At 38.5% G+C, this 14,293-nt stretch overlaps 1 protein-coding gene across 3 annotated transcripts in view; it reads right to left on the reverse strand.

The window, feature by feature from the left end:
* Positions 1-14,293, reverse strand: part of LOC124399593 (inositol polyphosphate-5-phosphatase A) — a 145,541-nt gene that overhangs the window by 48,754 nt on the left and 82,494 nt on the right. For all 3 annotated transcript variants that reach the window (XM_046870617.1, XM_046870635.1, XM_046870625.1), the window contains exons 5-8: positions 13,542-13,605; positions 12,701-12,804; positions 6,229-6,281; positions 4,982-5,101 (exon numbers count right to left, since the gene is read on the reverse strand). In XM_046870617.1, coding sequence (XP_046726573.1) covers positions 4,982-5,101; positions 6,229-6,281; positions 12,701-12,804; positions 13,542-13,605 — 341 coding nt within the window. The remainder of the gene's footprint in view (positions 1-4,981; positions 5,102-6,228; positions 6,282-12,700; positions 12,805-13,541; positions 13,606-14,293) is intronic.

The raw sequence follows: 14,293 nt of genomic DNA on the forward strand, positions 1-14,293 counted from the left end.
GCTGCCAGTCATGTCACAGCCCCAACCAGAGGCCCCCCGAATGACCTGTGACTTGCGGAAGTGACCACCCTGTAATTTTTCAGAGCCTACTATAGGCCAATGGCACTTACTTTTGTGTGGGTGCATGTGTGTGTGTGTGTGTGTGTGTGTGTGCGTGTGTGTGCATGCACATGGATTTGTTTGGGGTGGAAAGAGAAAAGGAAAGGGAATCACCCAAAAATAGGGTCAAATATGGCATTTCCTTAAAGGCAGGTGAAAATTTTACACTTAGTAAGTCAACATGACCTTAAATATTAGCCTTAAATATTTACCTTGCACACGTCATTTGTATTTAAGGGGAACATACATTTTGTAATGTGCATAAATGCCTCACATATAGTTATGCAGAATAATTCTGCTACATAGTTATAATTTATGTTAAATTGGTAGTTCATGTTGGCGAATAATGGCAATTTCGTCTATTATTACAAAGCAAATAAAATGCAGATGACCCACTGATCCACTGGAGAGTTGAGCTTGGGATCAAGACAAATACTGAAAAGCCCTGCTTTTTGTAGCTAGTGCCATCTATGGACAATATGTAGATGTTCATATACCTTTACGTTTGATAAATCAGAGTTTACTATAATGGAGCAAAGACTTCTACATTATGAAGAATAACAACCAATCACAGAAACAGCCCTCAATAATATAGTATAAATAACACATGATGACATATATATATATATATATATATATATATATATATATATATATATATATATATATATATATATATATTATATATAAAATTTTACAATAGAAATATATACCCATTGGATGTAAAGCAATATGTGTGTGAGAGAGAGAGAGAGAGAGAGAGAGAGAGAGAGAGAGAGAGAAAGAGCGCTTGCAGGGCAATTGGATTGCTGCCAATACTTGAATGTGTGACGAATATCTTAGCGTAACTAAGCAAGCTGATAACAATACAAAAGACAGAATGAACGTAGGAAAGGTGTTAATGCATTGTTGATGTGTGTATGAAAGAATAGCAAGAGTGGGCAGAATCTTGCCTGTAATAGATGGCAAGCATAGCAGCTGATAATACAGCATGTGAATCGTGTTTTAAGGTTTGTGTGTGTGTGTGTGTGTGTGTGTGTGTGTGTGTGTGTGTGAGGGAGCAGGGTGGGAAGGAGGTCTGGCTGACTGATTAACCTTTGACCCACTGGGCCTCCCAGGGTGAGGAAGCAGTTCACAAAGTCACTGCTGATCGACATTAATACCACATCCAACACAGAGCAACGGCTAAGAGACTGCCACACTACCATGCTAAAGCCTCTTCTATTTATAAACACTGCACTAACACACATACCAATAGTGTAAAGGTAATTGCATTACAGAGTTTCCTTTAAGTTTCCAAAGATCATAAGGTTATCTTGGAACTTCCAGCAGTGATCTGTCTTGCTGCATCAGTCAAACCTTTAAAAATATATATATATTTATATATTTTAAAGAATAATAACTCCAACATGCATCATATAATTTTTTCCATATTCTGCCATTTTAACATGTTGTTCTTGTCCACCGGGCTGCTCTTGTCTTTCTAAGAATGTCTCGCATGTCTCATGTTTTCTCCTTCTCAGTGACTCAAATAAGTCAGTGTCTCTCTCCTCCTCTCTCACTGTCATTCTGGGAAAAGGCGAAAAGGGAAAACATTTAGATTGGAGGGCTCTTTGAATGGGGTTGACAGTTGACTGATGACCGTCCATAAAGTGACAAAGAATAGCTGTGTGGCAGTCAGTGCAGCCCGGTGCTTCCCCCTGGGAAACTAATTGCCCTGAATTGTTAACGGCAACATTATTTTTCTGCCAATCACGGCATTTCAATGCCCCGAAAATGAGCATGAAACAAGCCTTTTGACTGAACAGAAAAGTTAAATGTCTCCAATGTTGATCAAATTAACTTCAGCCTCCTGACAATGGACTATATTTGTGTGAAAATAATGGAGAGGGACAAAGGGCGTCTTTTTTGCCAAGATTTCACAGTTGTGATGTAAAACTGTTGTGCCCTGAACCCGAGCAGCTCCTCTGAAAAGAACAGCAAATGGAGACACATCCACCAGCACAAAAGCTGAGCCTGTAGAGAGAAAGTTATTTGCTCGGACGTAGCTGCTGGTGAGGTGGAATGCAAAAGTCAAGCGATAAAATCAATCACTGTTAAATGTAACAATCTCGCCATTTAGCCTTTACCCTTTTCATTTATTTGAACTATTATTATATGAATAATATAATTATTGTTTAAATACATACATGAATTACATAAAAAGGAATCAAACTTCATGTGGTAATAGAAAATAAAGAAACACTTTTTTTATGCAATTGCAGTAAAGAAATATTGTAATATTAAAAAAATATATTGTACAATATAATAAAACAGAAGGATAAATAGACAAAAAGATCAAAAAACACAAAGAGGAATCTGACTAAATGCCATAGATTTTTTTTTTAGCTTTGTTCCCCTGAGGCCTTTAAGCAGTGGTGAGATAAACAGTGTTTAGCAGCCAAAAGGGGCAAAGGAAAAGAGCTTATCAGGTGTGATCTCAATGGGCTGGAAGCTGCACAATTAGCTCTGAGGAGATAAGGGTTTAGAGGATGGGCCCCCCTTTACAGAAATGACTAAAAGCACATCAGTTCAGTGAGGAAATCTCGATGTTAAAATCGCAGCAATTGACTGAAAATGTAAAATTCTCACTCGGACAGAAACGGTAAGAGCGCAGGAGTTGAGGAGCAAATCAAATGGGAAAAAGGAGAACAGAAAGGAACACTATGGTAAAATGGAATGGCAAAAGAGGGGGAGGTATGACTACATACTCTCCCCTCTCCCTTTTCCTGCTCTCCCTTTCTGGCCTAGAAGTCATAGCAAAGGACAATGGGCCCAAAAGCCGGTTCCCAACGAGCCGCTGAATAGCCACACTGTTGGTGGTAGCACTTCATTCAAATGGCTGCACAGCCACATTGTCCTCCTCGATCGGCACAGGAGAATAGAGTTTGCTGGTGGCTGCCAAAAGGTTAGCAGCCATGGTGAAAAGAGCCGAACATCATTCACTGGCCCTAACAGAGCTAAGGGGGGGAAGCTTTTGTAATCTGCCCTCCCTTCCCTCAGTCCGTCCGGTTCTAACAGAGTAAGACTGCGTCTCCATGAGTGATGTGCTGTTACACTCGGTAAACCAGCAGCAGGAATGAAACACACTCCCACCTCAATGTTTAGTCCCACCCACAAGCCTAAATACAACCAGGACCTCCTCAGAAAGGGCAAAGATTATAGCTTTGGCACCTTTTAATACGCATTGCTATAGAGGTTTAAGATGCTGCACAATACATGCGATTTCACAGACTGTCATAAACAACAAAAACGTCTGCAAGCCTTGATATGACTTTTCTGGCCTTTTTACAACCCTGGACTGCTGGACATGACTGTGAAATCTATGACTGCATTGTCTCAGAAATGTCAATCTAGGTATAATATTCATGAGCAGACTTTTCAAAATAAATCAATTTACCAAGCACTGGACTAAAAATGCAAATAAATTAATAAAAATATGCAGCAAACCCTTCAGTGTATGCAGCGAGGGGTTTTCATACTTCATTATATCCATAAATCCAAGTAAATATGGCTTAATAAAAACTGTAAAAGGTGCAATATTACTAAAGCACCTACACTTGGCTGTCATTAAAGCCACTCCATTCTTTCATCAGATGAGAAATCAAGGAGGCAGCAGGAGGGAGGAAAAAAAAATCTTTGAAACATAAAAGCAGGTCGTAACTCAGACTGACAGACACCTTGCTGAAATATGTGAAGCATATGCATGCAGTTATTCAAAGTGGATTTGTGGTAATGCCATGGAAGTCACTGTGTGCATTCAGATTCCATGTTAGGGAGTGTATTATAATGGACGGGCTTCACTCCCTCACTCACTAACTAAGACACACATACACACACACACACACACACACACACAGCATTTTATAAGTGATTGGACAGTGCCACATTTCATGTGTTCTCTAGAATTATAAATTTGAAAAGGAATGATGAGGGTACAGTAAATATTAATATATAATAAGTTCATCATCAAATACAGTGTATATAGAAAAAGGGGCTTTATCTTCTAAAGTACTTGTTTACTTTATACACACCACAATGTCCAATACCCAAGCACAGGGAGAACATGGACAGTCTGTGCACACAATGCATTTGTGGGATTTAAAACCCACCTAACTCAGAATAGTGAGGCCAACATGTGACTTTGATAATTCTATAATCATTAATTCACTATCCTCTTGAAACAGAACACACATAAGGGCAAAAAATGATTCCTGATAGCATTAAGGTGATCAATCAGAAGAACTTTTTTTATTGATTTGTAATGACTCTTTACTCTAGACACAAACCCATGCCAGGAAAATGTTTCCCACAGCATATATGGTCACTGGACCCCCTAATAGCTAACCATTCAGGTGTTCTCTTACACATATACTCTTACACTCACTCAAGATCTGTGTCTAAATAAACTTTTGTGCATATAAGTGTATGAAGTGTATAAAGTATATTTTGTAGACATGTTTAATATGGACTGCTATGTGAGTCTTATGGTTAGCTGGTAAACTTGTAAATAAAGCATTATACCATAAGTCAGCAGCCCAATACGTTTTTTAATTCCTTTCCTTAAACAAAAGTGATACCCTTTTGTATCATATATAATGTTTCAATTCAATCCAATTTAAAAGACAATGACTAGGCAGTACAAACACCATTACTAATATTTTCTTAGTACTTAGCAGTCTGTTAAATAATCATGCTTCTTTTATAAGCCAACCAGCACTACATGATCTGCAGCAAGTAAAATATATATTGCAAAATTTGCATCAAAAGATTGTGAGGTGTCATTTCTTTTTCTGGACTAGTTTTTAAATCCCAATCTTTCCATGTTTAGAGTGTCTCATACCTGTCCAGAACGTAGCCAAGAGCTTTCTGTCTTGTGCCTGAGTAGACAGAAGGGCTGTTCTCCCAGGCCACCAGGTTGGAGGCATCGTGGAACAGGTGAATATTCACCAGGTCAAAGGCACTGCAAATAAGCAGAAAAAGAAACACTGAGCCTTACTTTGCAACACCATATACAATATATAACCAAAACCCAATGCCTGCCTTTGTTATAACATCACAGGCTCTATTTTTTGTAAACAGGTATAATTTGCTCTTTAAAATCAGCAATTTGTTATTGTGGATTATTGAAGTCAATTATTTTGCATTTGTAGACATAGTAAAATGTTAAAACGTTTACCAACGCCTCTAAACAGCATATTCCTTTAAGCTCAATCCTTTTTACATTTGCCATATTGCCACCTATATTGTCCTGCAGTACCCACCAAGACACTAAAAATATACAAAACTGAACTGAACCCTGAACTTTTTTTCCCCCCTTGATATATTAATAATCAATAATTAGTTAATAAGCAGGAAATTAGATTGAAATGCTACGTGTATTTCTGTTCATAAAGTCTAGTCTTTGACCCTTCATGCTTTGTCCTTTAATTCACCGCACAGTCTATAAGCAACACAACATAAATCATGAATGACTGTGTACTCTGCTCTTACATGACTGCATGCTCGTACATGCCAAAGCCACTAATCTGTTTAAAAGTGACATGTGGAGAATGCTACAGATGCTTTCACAGTGGCCCTACGGCTAAGCCTGTTATTCCTCTGTCACCATTTCATTCCACCACGCTCTCTCTCCATCTACCTCGTGTCATCCTCTTTCTGGAAGAGAGCCCAGTCCCTGTCTCGCATCATCCCTCTGTTCCAATCCCCTATTTCAGCCCTTTTGTCCCGTTGTATTTCCTCTATTAGATTACCCACACAGCTCTCCCCCTTCACCCATCTCGCCATAGAGAAAACCTTTAAAATCCTGCACATGCAGGTGCAATTGCATGGAATGTTTTCTGTCATCTGTCAGATAGAGATGCTTGACTAACATGATTAGGCCTAATCCAATCCAGCCCTTCTCCAGCACACACACACACACACACACAGAATGGACATCTAGTTGTAGCTACAAGGTATTTACACAAAACACGGGAAATTGTGTCTATGTGCGAGTGTGCGAGTGAGAGAGAGAGAGAGAGAGAGAGAGAGAGAGAAAGAGAAAGAGAGAGAGAGGGCATACACACAGGTGAAATAATGTCCACTCACCAGTCCCCGAAAGCCCAACGAGTCCTGATGAAGCCTTTTCTAGACCATTTGCACTAAAGAAGAGCAACACAGAAATACAATATTTTAAGCAACAATATTCAACACTGTCCCAAATCAAGAATATTAAAAATTTTTAGGTGAGAAGAAATTGTGTGTGTCTATATGTGTGTGTGTGTGTGTGTATATAATATATTATATATATATATATATATATATATATATATATATATATATATATATATACACACACACAAAGGCATTTACTCATTTGGCAGATGAGTGATTGAGAGAGAGAGAGAGAGTCTAAACTCTCTCTCTCTCTCTCTCTCTCACACACACACACACACACACAGTCAGTCAGTTAGACACACACAATAACTCATTCACTCACTTATTCACACACATTTATCACACACAATCACTCATTCACTCACACAAACACTCACTGACTCACTCACTCACACACAATCACTCAACACTATTACTCACATTCACAATCTTTCACTCACACACTAAGGCAAACACACAATCACTCACACACTGACTCACACTCTCACTCTTACTGACACACAATCACTCTCTCACACACACACATGCACTCTCACTCACTCACAAACACTCACATGATTTACCACACAGCCTGTTATTAAATGAAAGACAAATTGATCCTGTAAGCGTCCTCATTTCCAATGCACTGCCAAATAAATAACGAGGCACTCACGCGCCCTCTCTCCGAGCGTCTAATGGGGAGTTAACTGCTGAAGTGAATAAACTAATTACAGTCCGGGTCACATAATTACAAACTGACAAATTTGTATTTTTTTAATAAAATTCTGAGGCAAGTTTAAAGCATGAGAAGAATTTGATTGTGCTGTACATCTTTCAGAACACATTAGAACAAGATAAACTGTATAACATGGAATTACATTAACAAAGTTAAATGAATGTAAAGGTAAGAGGAAAGGGAAAGCAGCTTTGAGTCTAAGTTTGAGAAATCAAATATTTATGATCACTCAGCAGCAATTGAAAAAGTACTTGGACCAATAATTTAATAATCCAGCAGATTTTCGAACTCCTCATTGTGCAACACAAGTGTAACGTCAATTTAAAGCGCATCTCCTTCCTGTGTGAAAAAGAAACAAATCTAAAATTTTACTTATAACGGATGTCTATGGGCAGTTTCAAAATTTTGCCAGTAAAAAAAAAAAAAAAACAGCCAATCAGACTAAAATATTTTATAAATATACAATATTCAAACACAAACAACAAATAAATAAATAAATGCATTTGCTAAATAAATAAATGAACACAAATGTTTAAGTGAAGAAATGTAGTTAACAATTTCAGTTCAATGTTTTTTCATAGGTTTCGAAGGTTATCATAATGAAACTAAAGCACTTATATGCTTGAGCTCGACCAGGTGGGGCTAGAACCAATCAGCAGGTGAGAGAAACAGAGGCACAATGCTGAGAGCACAATTGCACACAATATGGACAATTTAAAAATGCCAATCGGCCAACAATACATGTCTTTGGACTGCAGGAGAACTATGGAGTACCTGAAGGAAACCCCCAAAGCACAGGGGACAAATATGCAATCTGTGTACATAAAGCAGGCAAGTGCAAGGCAAACATGCTAACATTACTGTATGACTACTTTATTTATGCATGTATTTGTTTTTATTTTTTTATATTGCTCAAACTAATTAGATATATTTTGCATACAACTATTCTAAAATGTTTCTGGGATTCACAATCAAATAAGCCACTTGTCAATGAACAGCACCATTTAAGTATTTTACAATGTTCTGAAACTGTACTGATTTTGGAATTGGAACGACAAACATCAAGAAAACAAACACCTACATTTGTTATTTGTCAATTTGGTAAGTTTAAAATCATAAATGTTAACGATGAAACTGCTGTCATCATCATGATCATCAAATCTTTTTCTGTCTCATAAAATGAGCTTAAAGATAGAAACAGCGAGAGAGAGAGAGAGAGAGAGAGAGAGAGAGAGAGAGAAAGGCAAAGAAAAAGATTTTTATCTGCTCCACACACTCTCAGTGTGGCCAGTAAAAGGGGCATCAGATGTCTGTTAGAAAGGTCGGTGGGTAAGAGGTGAAATTGGCTCCTTGGATAGCTCCAGACCACTGACAATGATGAACGCGTGTCCATAAGAGGTCACCACAAACAGCAGCTCTGCTCTAAAAGCCAAAAACAGCGTAGAAAATGTGGTCATGTGGAAACATGAGGTTGGGGGCCTGAGCGAGCGACTGGAACAGTACATAATCTCATATCTGCCCCATATCTGATGACTCAATCATTGTGTAAAGTCAGCCATGTCATGAACACCCCCCCCCAAAAAATAGAAATGGAGGCTACAACGTGCTGCCCTTTGTGGTGTTGTGCTTGAAAAACCACATAAATAACAACCCCAGCTGGGTCTGAGAGACATGATGGAAATGTATATGGTTAGAAATGCACAGTGAGTAATAACTAATACTCACAACGGGTGATTGATGAAGCACCTCACAGGGCTCGTCCATTACTCTTTATTCTATCATTTCTCTTGCTATGGAAATGGTCTTATTAAGAGTGGAGGAGGTGGAGAGGAACCTCAAATAGGTTCTTACCTGGTAAGACAGGATTTGGAAGAACGAGCAACTCATTCAGCAGCCTCATTCAGCAGCCACTACTCATTCTCATACTTGTTCATATCTACAGTGCTCCTTAATGTATAGGGTTCAGAAACATATCTATATTAAACTGGCCTAACAAACTTGTTTTTGTTGTTTTTCATTTCCCTTTTATTTGCCTGGTACAATTCCTTTAAACAATTAGAACATTTATTGGACAGAATACTTGGCCTACAACTTTGGTTTTCGTCATGTGACGGCGCCATGTTTGACTTCAATTTGCACACATACACGAACCTGACACCTCATTCTAATTTCAGTCAAATATTCTTACTAATATTTATGCTCAATAAATATTTCATGTTTTTTTATTTACTCATTTGTTTGTTTTACATTGTTCAGCTGCTGTAAAATGAAAAGATTTTGTTCCATTGTGAACAATCAGGAAAAAAAAAAATAATAAAGGTTAACACAGGCAACTAAACCCTTGAGCCCATGACCATGAAGTTCTTCACAGCGGAGCTTTGTATAACCTAAAAGACCAAGCAACGCTCGTTTTATGTGTCTGAGTTGCAAGAGCACATGACAAAAAGCCTTCAGATTCATTCAAGCAAGCATCAAAACCTTCCCATAAATAAATATAACAAATGTAACAAATGACCGTATGGCAACGTGACTTAAAAGGATTGGGGTAAGCTGGAGAAATGACAGACCGCCGTATCCATCAGCTCGACCTTTCACAAACAATGCGTCCCGCGGTTTGTCCACTTCCTTCTGACTCGGCTTTTCAATTAATATCATCCCCTCGCTTGGCCACCACTTAGAGCCATAACTCATGGCTGTGGCGTTTTTTTTTTTTGCATACTGGGAGAGGAAAGTCATTTACACTGCGCGCACAAAAGGGTTCTTGAAGAAGATACAGGGTCAGGAAGAAAAAGTGAATACAGATATTAGGATCAAAACACAGCCAAAATAACGTGTGGCAGTGGTTAAGAAATATGCAGGAATTCACAAGACAAACACAGAGTTTCACAAGACGTAGTGTGATGTCATCAGGCATTTCTCCTTGTCGCACTGCCAGTAAAAACCATTGCCTGTCGATCAAATGGGGTAATGAAATTCCTTCCTGTACAACGATGTCATCAGGGGGTTATTATTAGCATACAGTTCTGACCAAAGCAATCTAGGCTTTCATCATGTTTACTTTACTGTCTTGTCAAATCAGTTTGATCTTATCTGCATATTTCTGGATTGGAAACAAAATGTGCTTAGCTGGGAGACTTGTAAAAAAATAAAAAAATAAAAATAAATAAAAAGGCCCAACTCACGCTCATTTCTTGTCCTGTATATGGTTCATGTTTAGTTGTTGTTGTTTTTTAAATCATTTTTCCAAATGCACTTATCGGTTCTGTCACACTTTAGATCCATCCCAAGAACAGGATCAAGATCGTGCTGTCACTGGACCGGGGCTGCGTGTTGCCCCGGATTCGCCGTTAATAGGATTCTTTTAGAGCAGCAGATGGATGGCGGATCTGGCCGGTTTCATCTACTAAAAGAGGGCATAAATCACAGAGTGGGGAGCGGGGACGAAGCCTGGGTTATCACCAGCCGAGCCACCTCACCACAGCCTTGCATTAGAGCATTAGTGAAATTAATTCATCTTTCATAAGAGGTTTGAGCCGTATCCGTGATCTATGATAACAACCAATCTCTCACTACGCCGAGGGCCACGTGTGCGAGTGTGTGTAAGCCTGTGAGCTTGCATTCGAGGGTAAGGGAGAGTCCCTGTCCAGGCTAGACTACACAAATCTGTGACTTCTAAATGGGATAACATTATCTGGAGTGCTGCTCTTGAGAGCATCATCTGAGATTCATAACACAGCTATGAAACGTACATAAATCAATGCGCAAACTTTCTTTTCTCATCCTTTTTTCCACCCCTCCTCTCGTTTATTCTCTGTGCCAGTCAGTCAGCCTTGCTGTTTTTGTTTTGCTTGTGTTCTGGTAATTATTGCAAACGGTGTAGCAACTGAATCATAGTAATTGGTTTTAGATCATGTGGAAATGTCACATTTGGAGGCAGGGGGAATATAGAGGGAAGGTACGAGGGTGTGTGCGTGCGTGTGTGAAGGATAAGGAAATTGGGAGAGGCCCGTGAAAGGCCAACTCTGTCTGCTTTTGCATATATTTGCCGGGCCGCACCGCCAGAGCGTGGGTAACTGATGAGCTCCGAGAATCAGCCTGACACACGAGCACCCACGCTCTTTATTACTGTAGCAACCTCACACACAGTCACCACTACACAGGGCAACACATGCGCACACACAGGAAGAACCGTGAGCATGGAAAGTCAGAAAAAGCAAAAATATGTATAAATCCCTACATTATAGGAGATTTCTGTAAAATAAGACATGACATGCAGCCATGAAAGACCTATTGGCGTCGTATACACTTCCTTAAAAAATCTGCATGGAATACTATGTGAATTCAGAAACATCTGCAAGAAACACCTACATACTGTGGGCTAGAAACACCATATTACTGAACAATTATACAGGAGAACGACATTTCACGATAAATAATTTGTAATATGAAAGCTACATTTGATACCATGAAAAAGTTCACTGAACATTTCCCATAACCAAAATCAGAAGATTCATTATATTCACCTTTACACTATAATTCAACTCAATGATCCCAGGATGCGTATTGTATATATTTAGCATAACACTGTTAAACACTCAATCCTGATTGATCCTATAGTGCTTTTTAATTTCCCATAGTTTGGCTGCAAACTTTCTATTTATGCACTCAATATATGCTATTGTTCCCAAAGTAACAACTTCCCCATGTACTTGCATGGTGGCACGCCACATAAACAGATCTAAGAGAAATGCATAATTGACTGCATGGTAAAGTTTCTGTTAGGAAATCACTGAAAGGGGTTTCCAGAGTCAGCACTTTGTAACAGTCTAAGGTTAAACTGACACGGGAAAGTCAGAAGAAAGGGTGTTGTGGTTTCTCAAAAGACTGCAGTTTATAACCTGTAGTTTAAGAAGAAAAAACAATACCAAAGAAATGACTTCATGGCTGTTACAAGTGATTCTGGCAAAAAAATAAGAAAATTGTTTTCGCTCACATTTTACATTACATTACAAATGCATAAAATAAATTAAAAGCACAATGTTTCCTTTAAAATCCCTGGCAACTTGCTGTGGTATTGGTGAAATTTATGCTACTTTCGCACATGCAGTTTTTAAGAAATAGTCATTTTATGGTGGTGGGCTTCAACAGACCACCCCACCCCATCAGTGATTATTTGCCTGTAACAGCATGTATGGTCATGTTTTATTGCTGACTTATCATATATATATATATACACAGACAATTCTCCAAATGTCTAAAATATTGATCGTTTTACCATAAAGCTTATGTAGTATTTTATCCTAGTATTTATAGTAGTTATTTAGCTCCCTGGTAAATGTGAACAATTAATTTATTTTAATTTTAATTAATTTATTTTATGTACTTCATAAGCTAAAAATTCAAAGAGGTATTTTTTAATTTTACAGTCAATTTTACAATCAGACTTTAGTCTATTAGTGTGTTTAATTTAAGGGCAGTCCTGCACTGTAATGGTTGTAAAAATGGAATTATGGCTTTATGGCCATCATTTTCTCCAACTTGTAAACCAGATAATCGCACAGAAGGAATTCGTATGAAATCAAACACTAATGAATGTGAGTAGAACTTGTAGATATGTCAGAGGGATACAGGTCACAGTCATAAGGATCACAGATAACAATGTGGTGTCAGCAAGAGTAACAAACACACCTCGGGAAAGTAGTCTTGAGGGAACTTCTCTTTCTCCAGCATGGATGTGCTCTCTAAAGTGTCAGAGTAGATCTCCTTGCCAACCATCTTCTTGAACTTCTTGGCTAGATAAACACAAACATGAGAGCATGGTATTTAATAAGTATCACAGGGCTTTACTTATTGTGAAATTAATCAGAGAGGGAAGTTATGCTGAGGGAATGAGACAGGGGGGGAAAAAAAGACATTTTCAGACAACTGCACCACCTACTGGTCTTAAAATGTCTTTTGTTGGGTGAAGGCTAAAACCTGAGCTTGAGGAGTTCACAATGTTAATGTAAGTCTAAAAATGTACTACTTGAAATGCGCGAAAACATCGAAATATGTTGTTATTTAGCATTTAACAAGACACACCCAAATCTAATCAATCTTTTAGTTTAAACGATTGTGAATATGTATAAGCTGCTTTCCGTCTCATGAAACATTAAGGAAATCAGTGTGTGAGAGCAATGCAGGACCCTCGAGTCACTCTGGCCTCCTCTCTGTCCTTCACAGGGGGGTGACAGCGGCTAATTCTGACACCCGTGTAATAGAAGAAGCTTTAATTAGTGTGTCCAGAGAGACCCGTAACCTCTGACCTCGATAGCTGATGAGGTCACCTCTAACCATCCAGTATCTCAAACATAATATTAGAGCTGCCTGAAATCTCATGAATTAAATTCTAATATTAATAAGCTTTACGGTTACTCATGGCTAATTCTATCACTGTGGATGGCTTTTTTCCTCCAGTTCATGCTGACCGCACCGGACTAATGGAATGGGTGAGGAGTGTGTGAGGTAGTTTATTTGACAGGTAGCTTACCTTTGAAATCAAACTGGTGGATGGTTTTTAAGGATTCATGTACAAAGTAGCAACTTCCTAGTGCCTTCATGAAGGAGTTTGAGAAAGAAAAAAAAAGAGGGAGAAAATTAGCACAAGATATAAAATGCATTAATAACTAAAAATAAGAAAGTCCATATAAATAAGTGTATATTATGCATAATTATATGTATATAAATGTGTATGTATAAAAAAAAAATCCTTCATTAAGTCATGTGACAGAATGAGAGGAAGTGATGACATTTTCCTTCAAAACACTTCCTCCATGTATATAGCGCCACAAAAGGTCCCACGATTCATTTTTTCCATTTGAATAGACAAAACAGGCTCTAATACAAAAAATCCAAGCACCTTTCATTCCCCTTTCTTATGTAACAAGTTCACTGCACCCAAATATGACATGTAAATTATAGATGGACCTGATTCTGTCAAAGTATTCTGAGCCTTTCAAAGCAGCCCGAGTCAGACAGTGTTTAGCATGACCAAAGATTTACTTCAATAGGATTATATTCTTAATTTTACTGAACAATCAGATAGTTTCCCAGCCTGTAGCACCCCAAACAAACTTGGCAAGAAGGAAAGGGAGAAAAAAGGACTTGAGGGATTTGATTCGGTTCACAGTCCACTGGCTGCGTTTTTGCTTTTGGAAGAGCTTTCTCTCTGCATACTCTTCAAGCAGCAGATAAAGCCCGAGAGCAGAGTTCTTCCCTCTCAAGCCTCAATGCAAAGAGCCG

Source organism: Silurus meridionalis, chromosome 2 (assembly GCF_014805685.1).
Source record: "Silurus meridionalis isolate SWU-2019-XX chromosome 2, ASM1480568v1, whole genome shotgun sequence".
Classification (NCBI taxonomy): Eukaryota; Metazoa; Chordata; class Actinopteri; order Siluriformes; family Siluridae; genus Silurus; species Silurus meridionalis.